Source organism: Melanotaenia boesemani, chromosome 9, assembly GCF_017639745.1.
Source record: "Melanotaenia boesemani isolate fMelBoe1 chromosome 9, fMelBoe1.pri, whole genome shotgun sequence".
NCBI lineage: Eukaryota > Metazoa > Chordata > Actinopteri > Atheriniformes > Melanotaeniidae > Melanotaenia > Melanotaenia boesemani.
The window spans coordinates 29,538,128-29,559,850 of record NC_055690.1 but is presented as its reverse complement, the minus strand read 5'-3'; the positions used below and the strand labels follow the sequence as shown (position 1 = coordinate 29,559,850).

Sequence of the window (21,723 nt, the reverse complement as noted above, 5' to 3'; positions counted from 1 at the left end):
ATTTTGTACACAGAAATCCACACTCAAACATGATAAAGTGACATGCAAACACACTGTGACAAATAAAGCTGGTCACCAAATTATTATCTGGTGAGAAGGTGTTAGCCTTCCTTTTTTGGCTCGTTGCTTTCTGCAGAGTTCTGTTCTATGTGAACTTTTTGTGCATTCATGCAAATCTGATTATGCCTTTATTAATCTAGAGAAGGAATCCTCAATCCTGGTCTTTGAGGGCCGGTGTCCTGCAGTTTTTAGAGGTTTCCCTGCTGCAACACACCTTAGTCAGACTCAGACTTGTGCAGAGTTTAACATGAAGCTCTGTAAAAGTCTACAAATTACCCATTGATTTGAGTCAGATATGCTGCAACAGGGAAACTTCTAAAACCTGTGGGACACCAGCCCTCGAGGACCAGGATTGGGGATCCCTGCTCAAAAGGGTTTATCAAATCAAGAAGCTTCTTGTGCTTCGTTGATCTTTAGCTTTGTAACGATGCCATCTATTGGCAGTGCCAGGTTTTTACAGACAGCCACTCAGACTTTGCTGACAGTTACAGTTTCAGCCCAAAATGGATTTTACTTGAGTGGTGTACATAACTACAGTTACCTATATAATATCTAAACTGCCTGAAGAGGGATTTTACTTTATGGGTCAGGAGCAATGTAGCATTTTTCAGACTCAGGTCTTTTTCTCTTTTAGATCAAATTGTGCAATATGGTTGTCTTCTTTTTGTTATCAGGTTTGGTTAGGCAGCACAGTTCTAGATTGTTTTAATTGTTTATAGATTATTTAAGATATACAATAATAATGATGATAATCATCTTTATTGAGACCTTTTAAAAACAAATGATTTAACCAAGTAAATGCAAAGTGCTTTACAAATCATAGAGGCAACATATGAAAACAAACCATAGTGAATGTGTCTTATTTTCCTTGCATTCTTTACTATGTAAGTTTCACGTAAAGTTCAGTTTTTTAAGTGAAAGTAAAATCATGGAGCTCATCCAGTGATTACTGTTGCCACAATTCAAACATCAAGCACACCACTTGTATGCCTTTGTAGAAAAATGTCTTAAAATATTTGCTGTTAAAGTGACAACAACACATTTAAGATCATTAAATGATCTACTGTATTAAACTTTTAACTTACCACTTCTTGCACGATCATCTGGTATCAAAGCTGCATAATCATATTGTATGCCTAGAGAAAATTTAAAAAGGAAGAGACAGTGAGACAACATAAAATCTTTTGAATAAACTGCATTCACTAAACAACAGGTTTTGTTATTTTTTTATTTAAACGTTTTTTACTTTAATTTCAAGAGATCTAGTATTTCTTCATAAACATAAGCCTATGTCCTCGGCCACTGCCGGAAAGAGTTCACTTGATCGAACTAATTAAAAGATTAACTTATGTCTTAAGTCCATTTGCTGTATTTTTTGAAAAACAAATCTGTCTGTTGGAGCTGTTTTTTTGTACACAGAAATCCACACTCAAACATGATAAAGTGACATGCACAAGCAAACACACTGTGACAAAATTGGGCACCAAATTATTATCTGGTGATAAAGTGTTAGCATTCCTTTTTTGGCTCGTTGCTTGTGCAGAGTTTAACATGAAGCTCTGCAAAAGTCTACTAATTACCCATTGATTTGAGTCAGATATGCTGCAACAGGGAAACTTCTAAAACCTGTGGGACACCAGCCCTCGAGGACCAGGATTGGGGATCCCTGCTCAAGAGGATTTATCAAATCAAGAAGCTTCTTGTGCTTCGTTGATCTTTATCTTTGTAACGATGCCATCTATTGGCAGTGCCGTGTTTTTACAGACAGCGACTCAGACTTTGCTGACAGTTACAGGTTCAGCCAAAAATGGATTTTACTTGAGTGGTGTACATAACTACAGTTACCTATATAATATCTAAACTGCCTGAAGAGGGATTGTACTTTTTGGGTCAGGAGCAATGTAGCATTTTTCAGACTCTTGTTATCAGGTTTGGTTAGGCAGCACAGTTCTAGATTGTTTTATTGTTTATAGATTATTTAGGATATACAATAATAATGATGATAATCATTTTTATTGAGACTACTATGAGGTTCATGTAAAGTTCAGTTTTTTAAGTGAAAGTGAAATCATGGAGCTCATCCAGTGATCACTGTTGCCACAATTCAAACCTGAAGCACACCACTTGTATGCCTTTGTAGAAAAATGTCTTAAAATATTTGCTGTTAAAGTGACAACAACACATTTAAGATCATTAAATGATCTATTAAGCTTTTAACTTACCTCTTCTTGCACGATCATCTGGCATCAAAGCTGCATAATCATATTGTTTGCCTAGAGAAAAGAGTGAGACAACATAAAATCTTTTGAATAAACTGCATTCAGTAAACTACAGTTTTTTTGTTTGTTTTTACTTTTTTAACTTTAATTTCAACAGATCTAGTATTTCTTCATAAACATAAGCCTGTGATAAAATAGATAATGATATGAGCAATAATACAAATTAAGATCATTAATGGAACTGAAAAGACTAATATCTTTGTTTTGATTTCACTTCAGTTTTCCTTCTATTCTTATCAAGACTGGGTGCTGATCAGTATTTAAATTGACATTTTAATGCTAATAAAGTTACAAAGGAGATAGAAGTTTCCTTTAACATTTGTCTAGATAAATGTGAACTGCAGAGTCAGGTCCCCACAAATCATATTTAAAAAAAAACAACTGCATTATATATAGTATTGGTTATAAAATATATATATACATACATATATTCGGATTCATGATAACTGGGTTTCTGCTGTTTGGAGCGGGCGGTTTCCTGGCATATCGCAAAATTCGGACACTGTCGGCAGTCACTGGCAAGCTGCCGGATTTCTGTGCTGGTGTGTGTCGAGCTATGAACAATCAGGCTTTGGCGGTGCAGGAGCTGAATCGTAAACTGGAGGCTATTCAAGTTCTGGATGGCAAACTGGTTGCGATTTCTGAGCTTGTACGTAAGATGGTCACCAACTTGGAGAAGTTGTCGGCTCGGCTGGATGGAAATTGACCCACAAATTCGGATGATTGGAGTCGCCAGTGGGACCACTGAGAGACTCAAGGCAGACGAAACAGCTCTGGCCTGAACCAAAACAAATGCTGTTATCAAATTCGGCTCCCTGTACTGGCCTTGGATGGCTGGTTTAAAGTTCCCTGGAATGTTTTGTTGACGGATGCTCAGTCCCCCCATCCTACCCCCACCCTCCTCACGGGCGATGGACTTTAACCTGGATCAGCTCCCAAGGATGCCCACTATCATCAGGCGGCAGAGACTGTGAGGGAGAACTGGGACAGAGTTCATATGCTCACTTCTACGCACACACACGCTCCACACTCAAGTACACCACTACAGATACACCTCCCCGTTATTCACTGCCTGGGCTGTCCTTCCACCTCCTTCCACTCCCGGGCAGTGGGTTGATTGGACGCGCTCAGAGAATGCAGCTGCGTCTGCACTTGCTGTGATGGGAGACCCCTCTCCTCCCCCGCCACGTGTTTCTGATGTTGTGATTGTCTGAGTTATGTTCTTTATGTACTGAGGAGTGTTTTTTGTATCTCAATAATGGGCCCTTAGGCCCAGTGTGGAGATGCCTTTTTTTTATCCTCTCCAGCTACATCTTACTCCCCTAATGTTACCTTTCACCTATATCTAAGACAAGGAGCGCTGTAGAAACGGCTGCTCCGTCAGTCTGCCTGTTCCTGTTTGTGTTATATGTTGTTTTGTCTAGTCTTGGATGGGTTGTACTGAAAACATGAATTTCCCTGCAAGGGATTAATAAAGTATTTCTGATTTCTGATCTGATATATATATATATAAATATATATATAAATATACATAAAATACAGCTCTGGGAAAAAATAGACCACTGCTCAAACTGCTCAGATTGCTGTTGGGTAACTTTCTACCACTCTTTCTGCAAAATAGGCAAGCTGCTCAGCTTTGCTTGATGGTTTGTGACCATCCATCTTCATTTTGATGTCATTTCAGCAGATTTCAACAGATCTGGAGATTGAGTTGGCCATGACAGGCTCTTGATGTGGTGATCCTCCATTTAGACCTTAATTCCCCTCCTTGTGTAGCATGGATGATTGTCCTGCTGCAATCCTCTGTGTTGGGGAGCCAAGTCTTAGCATAGGGAAGTTAATGTTTTCTAGGATAGTCTTGTATGTAGCTTTATTATACATCCTTCACAAAGACACAATTGCCTGATTCCAGCCTTGCTGAAGCCCTGATCATCACTGATCCCCTTTTATATGTATAAGTCAAGGTGAGGCATTGTGGCTCGTAGGCCTCTCCAGGTCTCCATCTTACCATAAAATGACTAGGTGACGGACAAAGCTGAAAATTAGACTCAGAGTAAATGACCATACTGCAGTCTTCTACTGTCCAATACCTGTGGTCTTTTACAAACCTTAGTCTGAGGTCTTTTGCTTCTCACTGATTAAGGTGAGTTTTCAGTCCTGCCTGTAGGAGCATGTTTCCATCTGTTCTTGTTGTGTGCTGCACCCCAATCTCAGTTTGCCACTGTGTTTAACAGTTACTTAATGTCAGCCTAGGGTTTTCAGTGATAGGTTTAGGGTCATCCCTTTCAATTTAAAGCTGTTTTCACCCTCTGCCAGACTAGTCCTAATAAAGCAGAATGAGATGTGTAAGAATTTTATATTTCATATCAATTTTTAAAGATGCTGATTTATGTATGCATAAAGCAGTAGTCTCTTATTTTTTTCCAGGGCTGTAAGTCATTTGTTTTAATATTCACTATCACATAAGTGCAAATTTGCACACAACGTGAGAAGATAATGTGCACATGCAAACACAGCTGGACTGGTGTATGGCTCAAATTTAAACTGATATGACTACCAGAAAATAATTTGTCCAGTACATGACAATTTTAAGTTGATCAAAAAAAAAAACAAAAAAAAACATGCAATCGGACCTCAACTTACATTTTACTTATGCAAAGAATCATGAAGTACGATGTTCATGTTTTTTGTTGGATATATGAAAAACAGGCATGCTCTATCCTACTGAGCTGTTAACTCACCAGGTTTTGGACGACAATTTGACCTCAATGATGCAAACATGTCTTGTGAGCGTGGAGAAACTTTGAAAAAGAAGAGTTAGACATCAAATCTTTTGAATAAACCGCATTCACTACAGTACAGGTTTCTGAACCTTTGTTTTGTTGTTCTTTTACCTTTATTTAAATACATACTGTATAGCATTTCTTCTTTTTGGCTCGTTGCTTTCTGCAGAGTTCTGTTCTATGTGAACTTTTTGTGCATTCATGCAAATCTGATTATGCCTTTATTAATCTAGAGAAGGAATCCTCAACCCTGGTCTTTGAGGGCCGGTGTCCTGCAGGTTTTAGAGGTTTCCCTGCTGCAACACACCTTAGTCAGACTCAGACTTGTGCAGAGTTTAACATGAAGCTCTGTAAAAGTCTACTAATTACCCATTGATTTGAGTCAGATATGCTGCAGCAGGGAAACTTCTAAAACCTGTGGGACACCAGCCCTCGAGGACCAGGATTGGGGATCCCTGCTCAAGAGGATTTATCAAATCAAGAAGCTTCTTGTGCTTCGTTGATCTTTATCTTTGTAACGATGCCATCTATTGGCAGTGCCAGGTTTTTACAGACAGCGACTCAGACTTTGCTGACAGTTACAGTTTCAGCCAAAAATGGATTTTACTTGAGTGGTGTACATAACTACAGTTACCTATATAATATCTAAACTGCCTGAAGAGGGATTGTACTTTTTGGGTCAGGAGCAATGTAGCATTTTTCAGACTCTTGTTATCAGGTTTGGTTAGGCAGCACAGTTCTAGATTGTTTTATTGTTTATAGATTATTTAAGATATACAATAATAATGATGATAATCATTTTTATTGAGACTACTATGAGGTTCATGTAAAGTTCAGTTTTTTAAGTGAAAGTGAAATCATGGAGCTCATCCAGTGATCACTGTTGCCACAATTCAAACATCAAGCACACCACTTGTATGCCTTTGTAGAAAAATGTCTTAAAATATTTGCTGTTAAAGTGACAACAACACATTTAAGATCATTAAATGATCTATTAAGCTTTTAACTTACCTCTTCTTGCACGATCATCTTGCATCAAAACTGCATTCATATATTGTATGCCTAGAGAAAAAGAGTGAGACAACATAAAATCTTTTGAATAAACTGCATTCACTACAGTTTTTTTGTTTGTTTTTACTTTTTTAACTTTAATTTCAACAGATCTAGTATTTCTTCATAAACATAAGCCTGTGATAAAATAGATAATGATATGAGCAATAATACAAATTAAGATCATTAATGGAACTGAAAAGACTAATATCTTTGTTTTGATTTCACTTTAGTTTTCCTTCTGTTCTTATCAAGATTGGGTGCTGATCAGTATTTAAATTGACATTTTAATGCTAATAAAGTTACAAAGGAGATAGAAGTTTCCTTTAACATTTGTCTAGATAAATGTGAACTGCAGAGTCAGGTCCCCACAAATCATATAAAAAAAAAAACAACTGCATTATATATAGTATTGGTTATAAAATATATATATACATACATATATATATATAAATATATATATATATAAATATACATAAAATACAGCTCTGGGAAAAAATAGACCACTGCTCAAACTGCTCAGATTGCTGTTGGGTAACTTTCTACCACTCTTTCTGCAAAATAGGCAAGCTGCTCAGCTTTGCTTGATGGTTTGTGACCATCCATCTTCATTTTGATGTCATTTCAGCAGATTTCAACAGATCTGGAGATTGAGTTGGCCATGACAGGCTCTTGATGTGGTGATCCTCCATTTAGACCTTAATTCCCCTCCTTGTGTAGCATGGATGATTGTCCTGCTGCAATCCTCTGTGTTGGGGAGCCAAGTCTTAGCATAGGGAAGTTAATGTTTTCTAGGATAGTCTTGTATGTAGCTTTATTATACATCCTTCACAAAGACACAAGTGCCTGATTCCAGCCTTGCTGAAGCCCTGATCATCACTGATCCCCTTTTATATGTATAAGTCAAGGTGAGGCATTGTGGCTCGTAGGCCTCTCCAGGTCTCCATCTTACCATAAAATGACTGATTTTCAGCTTTGTCTGTCACCTAGACTCAGAGTAAATGACCATACTGCAGTCTTCTACTGTCCACTACCTGTGGTCTTTTACAAACCTTAGTCTGAGGTCTTTTGCTTCTCACTGATTAAGGTGAGTTTTCAGTCCTGCCTGTAGGAGCATGTTTCCATCTGTTCTTGTTGTGTGCTGCACCCCAATCTCAGTTTGCCACTGTGTTTAACAGTTACTTAATGTCAGCCTAGGGTTTTCAGTGATAGGTTTAGGGTCATCCCTTTCAATTTAAAGCTGTTTTCACCCTCTGCCAGACTAGTCCTAATAAAGCAGAATGAGATGTGTAAGAATTTTATGTTTCATATCAATTTTTAAAGATACTGATTTATGTATGCAAATAGCAGTATCTCTTATTTTTTTCCAGGGCTGTAAGTCATTTGTTTTAATATTCACTATCAGATAAGTGCAAATTTGCACACAACGTGAGAAGATAATGTGCACATGCAAACACAGCTGGACTGGTGTATGGCTCAAATTTAAACTGATATGACTACCAGAAAATAATTTGTCCAGTACATGACAATTTTAAGTTGATCAAAAAAAAAAAAAAAAAACATGCAATCGGACCTCAACTTACATTTTACTTATGCAAAGAATCATGAAGTACGATGTTCATGTTTTTTGTTGGATATATGAAAAACAGGCATGCTCTATCCTACTGAGCTGTTAACTCACCAGGTTTTGGACGACCATTTGACCTCAATGATGCAAATATGTCTTGTGAGCGTGGAGAAACTTTGAAAAAGAAGAGTTAGACATCAAATCTTTTGAATAAACCGCATTCACTACAGTACAGGTTTCTGAACCTTTGTTTTGTTGTTCTTTTACCTTTATTTAAATACATACTGTATAGCATTTCTTCTTTTTGGCTCGTTGCTTTCTGCAGAGTTCTGTTCTATGTGAACTTTTTGTGCATTCATGCAAATCTAATTATGCCTTTATTAATCTAGAGAAGGAATCCTCAACCCTGGTCTTTGAGGGCCGGTGTCCTGCAGGTTTTAGAGGTTTCCCTGCTGCAACACACCTTAGTCAGACTCAGACTTGTGCAGAGTTTAACATGAAGCTCTGTAAAAGTCTACTAATTACCCACTGATTTGAGTCAGATATGCTGCAGCAGGGAAACTTCTAAAACCTGTGGGACACCAGCCCTCGAGGACCAGGATTGGGGATCCCTGCTCAAGAGGATTTATCAAATCAAGAAGCTTCTTGTGCTTCGTTGATCTTTATCTTTGTAACGATGCCATCTATTGGCAGTGCCAGGTTTTTACAGACAGCCACTCAGACTTTGCTGACAGTTACAGTTTCAGCCCAAAATGGATTTTACTTGAGTGGTGTACATAACTACAGTTACCTATATAATATCTAAACTGCCTGAAGAGGGATTTTACTTTATGGGTCAGGAGCAATGTAGCATTTTTCAGACTCTTGTTATCAGGTTTGGTTAGGCAGCACAGTTCTAGATTGTTTTATTGTTTATAGATTATTTAAGATATACAATAATAATGATGATAATCCTCTTTATTGAGACATTTTAAAAACAAATGCTTTAACAAAGCAAATGCAAAGTGCTTTACAAATCAAAGCAGCAACATATGAAAACAAACCATAGTGAATGTGTCTTATTTTCCTTGCATTCTTTACTATGTGAAGTTCATGTAAAGTTCAGTTTTTTAAGTGAAAGTAAAATCATGGAGCTCATCCAGTGATTACTGTTGCCACAATTCAAACATCAAGCACACCACTTGTATGCCTTTGTAGAAAAACAAAACTGACATGACTACCAGTGGATTATTTTTCCAGTACATGACCATTTTAAGCTGGTAGTAAAAACTTGCATTTGGACCCATTTTAGATGAAAGTTTACTTGTGCTTGTAGAATAAAAAAGAACCATGTTTATGTTTGTTGCTGGATTTATATTAAAAAAAATGAACATATAGGCATGTTTCTAACCTATTGAGTTTTTAACTTACCAAGGTTTGCACTACCTTTTGACTTCAAAGGTGCATAATGGTAATTTAAGCCTAGAAAAAATTTTAAAAAGAAGAGACAGTAAAACAAAATATCAAATCTTTTGAATAAACAGCATTCACTACACTACAGGTTTTTCTTTGAACGCTTTTTTTTTTTTTTTTTACTTTCAACAGATCTAGTATTTCTTCATAAACATAAGCCTGTAATAAAACTGAAAATTAATTAGATGAGCAAATAAAGGAAAAACAATAATAAAAAAAAACTAAAAAGCACAAAGAAGCATCAAAACCTGAAATACAAAAGAAACTAAGTGGTTATTGTCTTAATAAATTTTCGATGTAATTCCTCTGCAAGTAATAAGATAACACGGCAGGTAACAGTCCAAAACGGCCGTCTGTTTCAAGGACTGCTGGTGCCGGCTACATCAATACTCATTTAGGTCATTTATGTGTACCAGCTGTTATTTGTACACAGACATTCACACTCTGTTACCTCTATGAATGCATATGTACATGTTGACATGTTTATGGAGCCACCACTTTCATAAACACTGTCTATACCTCCCTGCCAAATTTACACAAATGTAGACAGTGAAATGTACACACCTACAGATGTATAGATATATCTATGTGTATTTTCCAGTTCATTAATTAAATGTCTTATTAAAATGTCTCATCCTCTAAGTGAGTAGTCCATAGATAAATTTAATCAATTTGTTCAGGGACAAAGTTATTTTTTCCACATTGTACATTTCAGTTTCTGGACTTTTCAGTATTTGTTTATTTTGTTTACGTGTCTCGCAAGCAGATTTTAATAAATACCGAATCTTGATTGACTTTACATGACTTACAGATGTCACTGTTCTCTTTTTTTCCCCTTTCTGGGTCACTTTCTTTATTAGTTTTTATTTGGTTAAAGGTCAAAATAAAGCCCAGAAGAGTGTATTTTTATATTCCACTATATCAATAGGTATTCATGTCTTCAAAAATGTGAGTGACAAAATACCAAATATAATTTACTCACTTGCTGTTGGAACATTTCTGCGCACTAGAGGACCTTGAATGGCCTGGCTGTTGGTTTTGTTCACAGCAATGAAGGCAGTGAAGGAACTGCTCACTCCTGACTGGACACTGAGTTGAACCACCTTCGTCTTGTCTCTGTTACAGATCTTTCTCTCCTCCATTTCCAGTGAGCGAATCAGAGCCCGAGCACCCAACCTGTGGATCGTTAATCTGTATGCAAGACAGAGAAGTAAACCCTGTAATAGTTGAAAAATATTACTTTTTTATCCATGACTTGTCTGTTTTCTTTGATATTGTGTGCTACTCAGGGTCATATGAAGTCAGTCTAAATACTGGACACTGAGTAACAAAGTTCATTATAGATCAGCTACTTAGTAAGGCCACGTGTGGAAGCAGCAGGTAAATCTTCAGAGCATTTATTGTGAGAGTGTTCATGCTGGTAAAAGTTGGTAGTCATACTCCCCTGGTTACATCTAAACATACATGTCAACTACATCAGCAAAATTAATATAAAATCTGTCAATATGACAATATCAGCATGTACACAAGTGAAAACCAGCATTACCCAGTGTCTTCTGCAGGTTTGAGATTGAAATGAAGCTGGTTCTGAGAGGGTTGACCTGCCAGGCTGTACTTCACCGTCACACTGCCCTCCGCTTCCTTTGAACTCTAAAAAAAGAATTATTGGTGGAATTTGAGTTGATAACTGAGGGAAAAATTAACCACAGAGTGGGCAGCTGGCTAAAATCAGCAGCAAAGCCACTGGGATGTCCTGCAGTATTACAAGAAAAATATCTATCTTCTATTATGAGGAAATAATTACAGTCTTGTTCGTTTAAACATCCCTCTAAAATTTATTTTAAGTCCATGAACCAAGTCTGTTTTCTGTGGGTTATTGAGATAAGCTTGACTCTTATTTGGCAGCTTTGCTTTATGTAAAAAGTATCTGGGTGAAGATTTTGTAGTCTGATTGTCTTTTAACTCAGACATTTGGTTCAAAAGTTACATACATAAAGACAAACACTACTTCAGCTTGTTGCTACTATTTGATGCTTACTTTGTGCCTATGCTCCACTTCTCCACCAACTGTAACGTGAATCTATGTTCAGGAGGGTAGTTTGTGCATAATATTACTGATTGACTAAGAACACATTTTTGGTGGAAGTAATGTGTTGCTTCTAACCTTTCCAGTTAGCTGGGCATAAATCAGTGACCTTTGACCCTGAAAAAGAGCTGAGACTGGTGGTGAGAGGAGAGTGGCTGATACTCCTTTAGGTAAATCCCATGCCACTGAAATGTCAGCCACAAATGGGTGCAGAGCAAACTTTAGAGACTGCATCACCTGAAAAAACAACAACAACAAAAAAACTGTTAAAGTATAGATGGGAGAGACTGAAATTTCACAAACTGGAAGCATCCATCCATACATCCATGTAGCCGCAGATGAAGAAGAGAAGTCGAGGACTCCCCTACTGTTTCAGCTTACTTACTTAGTGACTCTGCACCACTTACAGCCGATGTGGTTAGACAGACATTATATTCTCCTGGAAGAATCAATTCTGACTACCTGCAGGTGGGGCTTTAGATCTGTGTTTCATACAAGAGAAGCTAGTTATGATGAGAAGATAGCAGCAACTAGGGACAGAATTAAACTATTTGATGTAAGTAGCACTTGTTACAAAGATGGTCGACCCTACTGTTCCATTCATTCCTATGATAGAAAGAAATTTGATTCTGCAAGTCTTCATGTTTAACCCAAAGCTCCCATTGAAAATACCGGATATACATGACTGAAGGCTTTATTTTTTAAGCAGCCGTTTTGAAAAATTCACCTTGAAGCAGAAGTCTATCCAGCCACTACCTATCTAGTTGATAAACACCACAACTTATAAGTAGTCCAAGAGGGTCTGTCTTCAAACATGGTGTTTAAGGACATACCATGTGATCCACAGAAATCAAATAATAACTTACTGCTTTGACCTCCATCAGGCAGGTCATTCCTACCTTTAACTCCATCTCTGGTCCTAGTCATTGTCAATATAAGCATTCAATTCCACACAGAGGTAATCCCTTTGTGGCAAGACGATGAGTGAGCATGGGAAGAATAAATCCATTTTCATTTGGTATGGGAAAAAACCACAATTTATTTGGCCATTCTGCACACTAAACAAACTTCATCCCTCTGGGCAGTCCAAACCAGTCTGCTTGGCAGCACTTCCTATTTATTACCCAAGGCCCCACCCTCTCAATTCCAACAGACCTATCACAGCAGACTTCTGAAAAATAAGGTAACAAGCTGATTAACAAAACATCATGATCCTGAAACATATTCTTATGTGCTCTTGAGCTTAATTCTGCAGTATACACATTAACAATTCAGAACAGAATTTTAGAAAATCAAACATATTTAGTACAATCCTTTCCCTTCAACTTCTCATTATTTCCATTCAATTATTCAATTAAGACTGAGAACGCACCCACGCACATACATACAAGCTGTAAGGAAATTCCATGGTAGACAGGCCTCCTCACTGAACAATGACAAATTCTTCACTTAGAAGAACAACACTTTGACAGGAAATGATTGATACCAACAAGAAAAAAAAACAGTGAATGTTAGGTGCCCATGATTCACCTTTGCACACAAGAATAACAAAATGCAGGAGGGAGCTAGTGCTTCCTAACACCCTTAAAGTGTACAGAAGCTAATCAGAGATTCAAGAATATTAATATTTTTCTGTACAGCTCACCGTGGACAATTCATACTCTAAGTAGGGAAAAGACTGTTTATTATATAGGTGTTTCATTCTGGAGCCAACGCTAGCCCATGTAAGTGCTAACCCAACAGTATTTGACTAGTGTCTCCCAACATATCAAACTAGTTCAGGCTGTTTGGCTAATATCAGTGTGGTTATATCCCATGTAGCAAGTAGTAGTTTCCATTGCAGAAACCTTAAAAGCTCAAAATGTTATCAGTCACATGTGCTATCTGGCAGGCATTAAATCTGACTTCTACTTTGGATCTTGTGTGGTCAGCCCGCACAGTCACTGCAAAATTGCCCATTATACATACAGTAATTACTGTAACATACAGTATTTCTAATGAATTGTGATTGTTTCACCTTTGGCTGCATCCTGTCAGTCCTTGTGATGAACTGAGCATGACCTCCTCCCTCCTTGGCCATCCCATTAATGAGAGCAGAGCTGACCCCTTCTCCAATCCCAAAAGAGAAACACCTACAACACAGTTGTCCTTGATAAATCCAGTAAACATGCCGATATGGCTTACACTGTGAAACTTATGTGGACATTTGCTGTGGTAAATGTTTTTAGTTTCACCTGTGAGAACCTGCATTCTTCTTAACCAGATCTATAACTTCTTTGGTGTTCCTCACTTCTCCATCAGTGAAGACAAAAAGCTAGAGAGAAGAATAAAGATGCATCATGTGCTAAGAGCTGTTAATTTATTTAATTATTTATTAATTAAATTTAATAAATGCAAAGAAGTAGGATGAATTAATTTTAGTCTGTAAAAGAGAGTAAGAGTAAATCCATTGCCTATGCAATATCACTTTGAGGGATAAGAAAATATTACAGCAGGAAGTTATGACGTTATGATATTGTAAATGTCAAGAATTATTGTACAATTTGTTTAGTCTGTGCACATGTGTGCATTACTTGTCTAGGGTGGCTGATAATACATGGTTTGCTGTAAATATCTTCAAGGGGCCTCAAGATCTCTGTTCCTCCCAGATCAGAAAACATCATTTCAACCTTCTTCAGAGCCTCCTGCATAGTCTGCTGGTTGTACTCAACACTCTTCCTGTCATCACACAAATACAAAGACACACACTGAAAACAATACACAATTTGTAGTAATGAGAAGATCTTTATTGAGCAGAGTGATGTGATGAAGGGACTTACGGAAAAATCTGTTCAAAGCGATACCCAAAACTGTAAATGTTGAAATAACAGCCCATTGGTAAGCTCTTCAATAAGAGTAGAAGAGTATCCTTTAAAAAACAGAGGAAAATAGAGTGATGGCCAAAGCAGAAGAGGGACATTGTGAAATATGTTTTTTAACAGAAATAAAGCATAATACCTTGGCACTGTCAATGCGACTCTGACCATTTCTCATTCGGTAATCCATACTCCCAGATCGATCCATCAAAAACACAAACTCCCCACATGAGGTGAGTGAGGACATCACAGACTTAGGAAACTCAGGGTACAGGCTCAACATCACCACTGGATCACCCATCAGAGTACCTGAAACATGAGTGGGCACAAATCTGCATGTTGCTATTCATATGTGTAACACATCAAGGTAGAGAACTATTTACAGTTATGAAAACTTAATAACTAGACTAACTTGCACTCACCAGGCTTTGCAGAGGCCTGTCCTGCCTCCACCACAGCAGTGGGCTGGTGGGCATCTTTGTAATAAATCAGCAGCTCAACATCTCTGTCAAACTTGTGTCCTGCAGCCAACTTAACCTGAAGTTCAAAAACACAAATACACACTTAATAAAGTTATTTATCTTCTATGTAACAACCACACACAGCAGACACATCACCACTCTACCTACCATGGCCTGTGTCTGATCAGTGTTGAGGTGCTGAAGAGGCTCCAGGGAACAACTGGACTCTACTTTAGAGACTGGACGAGGAGAGGAGACTCGGGCAGAAAAGGACAGACTGTAGGGAACCAGAGAGGCTGGAACTGAGGTCACCTGGACACTGACATCTTCGCTACCTGTAAACAACATGGGAGACAACTAGAAGTCATCTGGTTTATTGAAAGGAAAGGTAGCTTCAAACCTCATATTTAATTCCAACGCATAACGGTCTCACCTTCCACCAGTATGAAGTCCAGATGAACTTTAATAAAACACTTTATATGAGCATGTTTGGTGAGCACTAAGATAAAACATATTAACTGGTTCTCCTACCCTGAGGTTGGTAGCGAGGATTGAGGACAGCAGGCAGACAGAACCTCAGCCCATCATCAGCCTGCACAGCCAGCTCAGTGACGTACTCCAGCCTGATGGAGGCGCTCTCTCCTGGAGGCAGACTGCCCACACTCAGAGAGAATATATCTGGACTCTGATCACTCTCCTCCAACAGGAAGGCCTGCTGACCAGAGCTCAAAGCATCATCATACTCCTCTCGAGCCTGCAGAACACATGAAACATGTCAGTAACATTAACTTCACTGTGTTTCAGCTCCTTTATAGTCGCTAAATCTTTCTGTTCAGCTCACCTGCTGTTTCTCCTTCACTTCAGCTACAATATGTGTCTGTCCAACCTTTGCACTGAAATGACACACAGCTGCATCTCCAGGCAGAGGGAAGACAAAAACAGCTTCTACTGGTTTGTCCTCCTTGTTCTCGTAGTTCAGAGTGGAAACCACTGTAGCTACATGGTCCCTCACCTGCAGCTCCACCTCGATGCTCTTTAGAGGAACTGACAGAGGAATACCATGAACAGAAATACTTACACCATTAAGACTTTCTAAATTTTTCAAAACACTGAATAAAATGTCTTTAAAACTGAGTTGCTCCTTTCAATTCTAGACAGCAAAGCTGATAATTAAACTTGCCCCTGTCTAACCATAAGAAGCAGGAAGCTTTGCATTCGGAAAGATCAAGTTGGGGTTTCATCTATTTTTGTAATATCTCTGTACCTGGGTTCCTTTTGGCAGTTAGCAGACCACTGTTGTTCATCTTTTTACCTGTGCAGCAGGGAAATTTGAAGACTTTCACAGTTAATTGCACAGCCAGAGCAATACTCATCAATGTAATCAGTTTTTTCTATTTTAACAGTATAAGGAGTTTCATTCATTTATTACATATATTAAATTCATACCAAAAGTTTGCTACCCAAAAATATACCTATTTTGCTATTAATTCAATTATAACTAAATGTTTGTTACAGCACATGAAATACACTCACTGACCACTTTGTCGCTATATTACTTGTCGCTATATTTGAACCCTTTTACCTTTAGATCTGCCTTAATTCTTCATAACAGATTCAATAAGGTGTTGGAAACATTCCTCAACGATGTTGATCTATATTGGCATGATAACATTAAAACGTTGCTGCTGATTTTTTGGCTGCACATCTATGGCGAGAATCTCCCGTTACAGCACATCCCAAAGGTACTGATTTGAGGTCTGGTGATAGTGGAGTACAGTGAACTCATCATGTTTAAGAAAGTAGTTTAAGATGATCTGAGCTTTGTGACATAGAATGTCATGGAAATATCCCCTGCAACATTACACCATTACAACCAGCCTGAACCATTTTTTTTATTATTGATTGAGTCTTTATTTGAGCACAAAACAAGATAAAAAAAAAAGATATAAAAGTGCAAGCCATTGCAAGCACAACATAAAATAAACTAAAACACAATGCTCAAAAGGAGTAGGCTGAAGCAAAATGCTTATAAATGCCTACCCCCTATACAACCTATTAAATTTTAACCTATTAAACTGATTTGCATTGATGCAAATTAGGATGGATCTATGCTTTGAAGATGTTTTCATCATGTTCTGACCCTACCATCTGAATGTTGCAGCTGAAATGGAGACGCATCAGACCAGACAACACTTTCTCCAATCTTCTACTGTCCAGTTGTGGTGGCCCTGTGTGAATTATAGCCTCAGTTTTTCTGTTCTTAGTTGTCATATGTGGCACCTAGTGTGGTCATCAGCTTCTGTGTTTCAAAGTTGTATGCATTGTTTTCTACATATCTTTGTTGTAACCAGTGCTTGTTAGGTAGCCTAGGTGCCACCTTGCTACCATGTTACTGGATGATTATTTGCTTAATAGGACATTGAACAAGTGTACCTACTAAAGTGGCCAGTGATTGTACAAGGTAGAGTCATACTGCAAAGCTGAAAACATTAACTAATTTAGACAGAGCATCCTACAAAAGCTTCCCAATATTAACTTAATACTTAACGTAAGAGTTGTTTTAAGAAGGACACAAACATGCAACAGTTTGACGTCAAACTCCCAAATATAACCGAAAAATCCTAAAACATGTCCTATAACGTCCAGAAGATCGAACTGAACTATATAATGATACAAATCACTGAAAAAGAAAACAACAGTTTCTGACGGGGACGGCTCGCGCTTCCGTCATCGTTAGTAGCACGTGACCGAGCGGCTGCAATAAGAATGGAAAACAGTAAGCTCTTAGTGTGACCCATCACTGAATCACTCATAACATAACGATAATAGCACCGCTCCTATTAAAATTAAAGCCCCTGTTTCAACAACACAACGTACCACGTCTTCCGAAGAAAGAAAGAAAGAAAGAAAGAAAGAAAGAAAGAAAGAAAGAAAGAAATTTTTACCTGTGTCTGGAGCCGGTTCTACAGTCAAAAGCTTGATTTCCTAATTTAAGAGGAAGAAAAAGAAGAGATGAAGAAAAAAGACCGCATGGGTGGAGCTCTGATGTCAGCTATAAAAAAAAAAGGACCACGCTTGGAAAAACAATTCATTCTTATAATCTGCCGTTTATTGACATTTAAGTCTCCTGCCCGATGTATCTGGTCAGGAAGGAGCCTTGCAACAAATATCCCGTTTCAATTTAGTATAAGGAATGCATCAATACTGTTTTCTACATCTTCAGTACCTAGAGAAGAGATTAAAGGATTTGGTAATAAGGTAGAAATACATTTAAATTAAAAACACAAGAATAAAAAAAGAACCTAAAAAGGTTTACAAATAGATACATAAAATGTATGCATGTATGAATAATGCATACTACTACTACCAATAATAATAATAATAATAATAATAATAATAATAATGGATTAGATTTAAATAGCAGTTTTTCAGCACCCCAGCAGTTCAGCACAAAGTGGTTCCCAGTCTGAGCACAGGGCCATGATGAAACTTTCTCTCCTCCTTTTGCATCCATCTGGAAACGAAAATGTCAGACCAGAACCAAAATAGTGACCCACCCCTCGTCACTGACTTTATTTTATAATAATGATGAAATAAGATGCTCATTATACTTTGGTGGAAATTTTTGACTTGTGGGGAAAATACTTTTTGCAGCTGGATGGTGACTGTGAAATCCATTTTTGTAGCTCAGTGGGCGTTTGCAAGAGTTTGGCTACCAGCAGAAAATTATATATCCTTTGTAGCTCAGGAGGAAGAGTTTTCTTCCAACCGGAAGGTCGGTGGCTCGATTCCAGTCTTTCCATGACTTTATGTCAAAGTGTCCTTGAGCAAGACACTTAACCCCACGTTGCCTCCCGATGTTCCTATTTATGTGTGTGTGTGTATGTGCGTGAATGGGAAATGTAGTGTAAAGCGCTTCCAGTGGTCAAGCTGACTGGAAAAGTACAGAAGTAGAAGTCCATCCATATATCTCTTTACGTTGTTTTAAATAGTTTCATGTGTAAACCATTTCCTGGATTCGAACGTAAACCATGCTTTTGCAGGTCTTGACTTATTTACCTCTTTGCTGTTCTTTCCCACTACTGCAGCCAGCAGCCAGACGCCCCCTGCAGGCACACAAGCCTCAGCAAAGGATTAAAGTATGGCTGCGTCGACACAGCAGCTTCAACCTGTTGAGCATGAGTATGAGGAAATAATAAAAAACGTATAAATATGAACTAATATGATGCTATCAGCAGAAGGTTGCAATGAAGTAATTGACTTTGCATGCTAAAATTCGACAATCATGTTATAAAAAGAGAAGGTATAGAAATTGTACAATATGAAGAAAACATAATAAACCTCTGTAACAGAAACTACAGTGATGTTTGCCGTTTGACATAAAAATAAAAACAAAACCAATAAAAAAATTTAATTATCACGTGTTTTCAGTTTGTGATTGTTATTCAGCTTATTTTTATTCGTTGTGTACCTCTGTCCATAAAAAACATGTTTTTTTCATATCTTTGTGTGAAAGAAAGTTGATTTGAGCTGAGTAAAGCTGTCCATAATGCTGAGAGATATCTCATAGTTTTACTTTCTGGATTCCTTCCTAAAACATTTTGCGAGTGAGTACTTAGATATTGTATAATATTTCAATTTTAACTTCCAACTTTGCACATTGCTGCAGTACTGCTTGCTTGACCTAAAATATGTGTATGCATGGAATTATTCAGCTTGGGTTACATGTATTCACTGTGTTGTTGAATTTGTGACAGATTGTGCACTTTCTACTATGATTATGGCCATTTCAGTGTTTTCATACAAGTTTGATGGTATTCATTCGCATTGACTTCCATAGTCTTTGCTAAATTTATTTGTCCAGTTTTTCTTTTTATTTTTTCTTTGTTTTTTCTTGTTCTGTCTCCTAAAACCTGAGCTTACGTTAAAAAGGTTTTTGGCCTCTAGTGGCCTTTATTTATAGCTGTAACAGTAGCTGGACAGGAGAGGGGTCAGAGAGAGCATGGAATGACCTGCAGCTATGGGCCCAACAAGGCAGGGACTCAAACCTGGATCAGCTGCACCAGAGAGCTCTAGCCCCTGCACATGGGAGCGGCTGCTCAATCAGTTGAGCTAAATGTCACCCCTTCTTGGTTGATTTTCACAAAATTTAAGATTTTCTGTATTAGGTTATTAATACAGACTTTGGCAAATCTTTCAAAAGAGCTGCTGAAGTAAACAGTCAGTTTTTTTCTAAACCTTCCTAAAGTCCACAAAATACTACCACATGAGGCATAAAAAAGTCCTGAAAGCATTGCTGGAAATCTTATCTTCTTATCTAAAGTATAATAATGGTAATATAACTGTTTAAATAAATCAGCTTATTTAAATCATAAAGCATAACAGGTCTGTGCATGTGTTTAGTTAAACGTGTCATCAACAATATGGCACATTGCAGCAGCATCCTCTGTTTGTAGAGACAGCTCACCAGGATTCAGCCAGTCATTTAGCTTTTTCTTGATCTGAGAGCGTGCATCTGTGGCAAACTTTTTTTAATGATGAGAAAGCAGGGTAATTATAGTCTGCAGGACCAGAATGCAGAAACCTAATTTACACAGCATAATAAGCAAGGCAAATTAGATTATTCTTAAATCAAACTAAGCTAGGCAAATCAAATAATTTCTTTTTGTATATCATTGCCCAGCATAGAACTGTATTATGATTTACAAGGCATGCAGAGAAAGAAAAAATGTGACTCTTGAAGGTGGGTGGTTTCTGGTGTTTTGAATTTTCACTGCAAGCTATGACAGCAAAGACTGACCCACTGGCCCTAAATTCAGTTTTACAATGCGAGATGTCATCCTATTCAAATAAGAAGCGAGAAGTTAGTTAGATTTTCATAAAATATGACCACATAGCTGAGATGCTGACACTTACACTGAGTCTCAGCATCCCACATCTGTTAAAACAATCATGGTGAAAATAGGCTAACATTAGCTTATGTCTAAAGTTGGGACCATTGTGAAAATTGCAGCAGTGACTTTTTGTTGACAACAACAAAAAGATGGGGGGCACTGCAAACCCAAACAACAAAAGTTCACATGTGAGATTTGCATGTATATAATGGTGAGTAGTTGTGCCCTAATTTAGCTTGTTGTTTTTCCCAAGTTGTTCACAGCTCAGATCAGGCAGCTGAGTTGCACCTTCTATTCTCCACACAGACAGAGACAGAGAGAGACAGAACTACTGCGGTCCCTGCCCTACCCTGTTGGGGTACTATAAATTTATGTCAGGGCCAAATGGGCCCACTGGGTAACTGAACAACCATGTGCTTTAAAAAAGAGTATCTGTGTACATAACTGTCAAAGGCTAAACTGTCCCAGTGGATCACAGAGGTCATAAACTACATCACATTTCTAAATGAGCTGCAGCCTGCTGGGCACTGTGGAAAGCAGATACATGGTCAGCTGCATCTACTTGTTCTCTTTATACTAATCCACATATTTTGGAATCGTTTTTGAGTTACACAGTGGAAGATTATTTAAATGTTTTGCTTTGACAGGGAAAGCAGCCCAGGTGTCTTTGGCCTTTGGGATGCTGTTCACATTAGTCATGATGGTTTGAGTGGCCCATTCACCCCAGCAGCTACTGGCCTTGGTATCTTGCAAAGCCAAGTGAGACCCTTGGTAGCCCCTTTCACCTGATTACAGTGTCTGGCTGGCTTGTATATTTGTGTATAGTTCATTTATGGTGTGAATTCAATTTCCCCAGTAACTATGGAATATACAGCTAACTGGGGAGTTCTCTTCACTCAGAAAACCACAGCTACAATGAAGCCTCCAGTTTCTTCTTTCTTCATCTTCCCAAATGATTATGAAACAACACTATATTTAGTTATTCTTGAACTTCAACAATTTCAGTTTGTAATAAAGTTGAGGTTTTAACATATTTGAAGATAAAACAATGGTGCCAAGGAATTATAAATCGTGTCCGAGATTTCTATTCATTTACTATTTTAAACGTGTAATTCATCCCATTTAAACTTTTTACTCACCAGTTTTATCAAAATATTTTAAATCCTCTGATGCCCATGTTGTTGAACACAAAACATAAAAAGAGGTTAAGTCGAGACATTGTATTAGAATTACTAA

General features: G+C 37.8%; 1 protein-coding gene across 18 annotated transcripts in view; it reads right to left on the bottom strand.

Moving 5' to 3' along the window:
- The window catches only part of LOC121645709 (von Willebrand factor A domain-containing protein 5A-like), a 28,376-nt gene extending 10,776 nt beyond the window's left edge, over nucleotides 1–17,600 (bottom strand). For 9 of the 18 annotated variants that reach the window (XM_041994320.1, XM_041994324.1, XM_041994321.1 and 6 more), the window contains exons 1-19: nucleotides 15,858–16,476; nucleotides 15,435–15,637; nucleotides 15,125–15,347; nucleotides 14,762–14,928; nucleotides 14,555–14,669; nucleotides 14,275–14,441; nucleotides 14,097–14,185; nucleotides 13,851–13,995; nucleotides 13,512–13,591; nucleotides 13,295–13,409; nucleotides 11,356–11,514; nucleotides 10,738–10,841; nucleotides 10,174–10,382; nucleotides 9,150–9,200; nucleotides 7,854–7,913; nucleotides 6,134–6,184; nucleotides 5,081–5,140; nucleotides 2,283–2,333; nucleotides 1,146–1,196 (exon numbers count right to left, since the gene is read on the bottom strand). In XM_041994320.1, coding sequence (XP_041850254.1) covers nucleotides 1,146–1,196; nucleotides 2,283–2,333; nucleotides 5,081–5,140; nucleotides 6,134–6,184; nucleotides 7,854–7,913; nucleotides 9,150–9,200; nucleotides 10,174–10,382; nucleotides 10,738–10,841; nucleotides 11,356–11,514; nucleotides 13,295–13,409; nucleotides 13,512–13,591; nucleotides 13,851–13,995; nucleotides 14,097–14,185; nucleotides 14,275–14,441; nucleotides 14,555–14,669; nucleotides 14,762–14,928; nucleotides 15,125–15,347; nucleotides 15,435–15,637; nucleotides 15,858–15,966 — 2,209 coding nt within the window. In that variant the 5' untranslated portion in view covers nucleotides 15,967–16,476. Of the gene's footprint in view, nucleotides 1–1,145; nucleotides 1,197–2,282; nucleotides 2,334–5,080; nucleotides 5,141–6,133; nucleotides 6,185–7,853; nucleotides 7,914–9,149; nucleotides 9,201–10,173; nucleotides 10,383–10,737; nucleotides 10,842–11,355; nucleotides 11,515–13,294; nucleotides 13,410–13,511; nucleotides 13,592–13,850; nucleotides 13,996–14,096; nucleotides 14,186–14,274; nucleotides 14,442–14,554; nucleotides 14,670–14,761; nucleotides 14,929–15,124; nucleotides 15,348–15,434; nucleotides 15,638–15,857; nucleotides 16,477–17,538 lie in introns of those variants that run through there. The other 9 variants (XM_041994329.1, XM_041994332.1, XM_041994335.1 and 6 more) reach the window with 5 other exon arrangements.
- Between the last annotated feature and the right edge of the window lie 4,123 nt (nucleotides 17,601–21,723).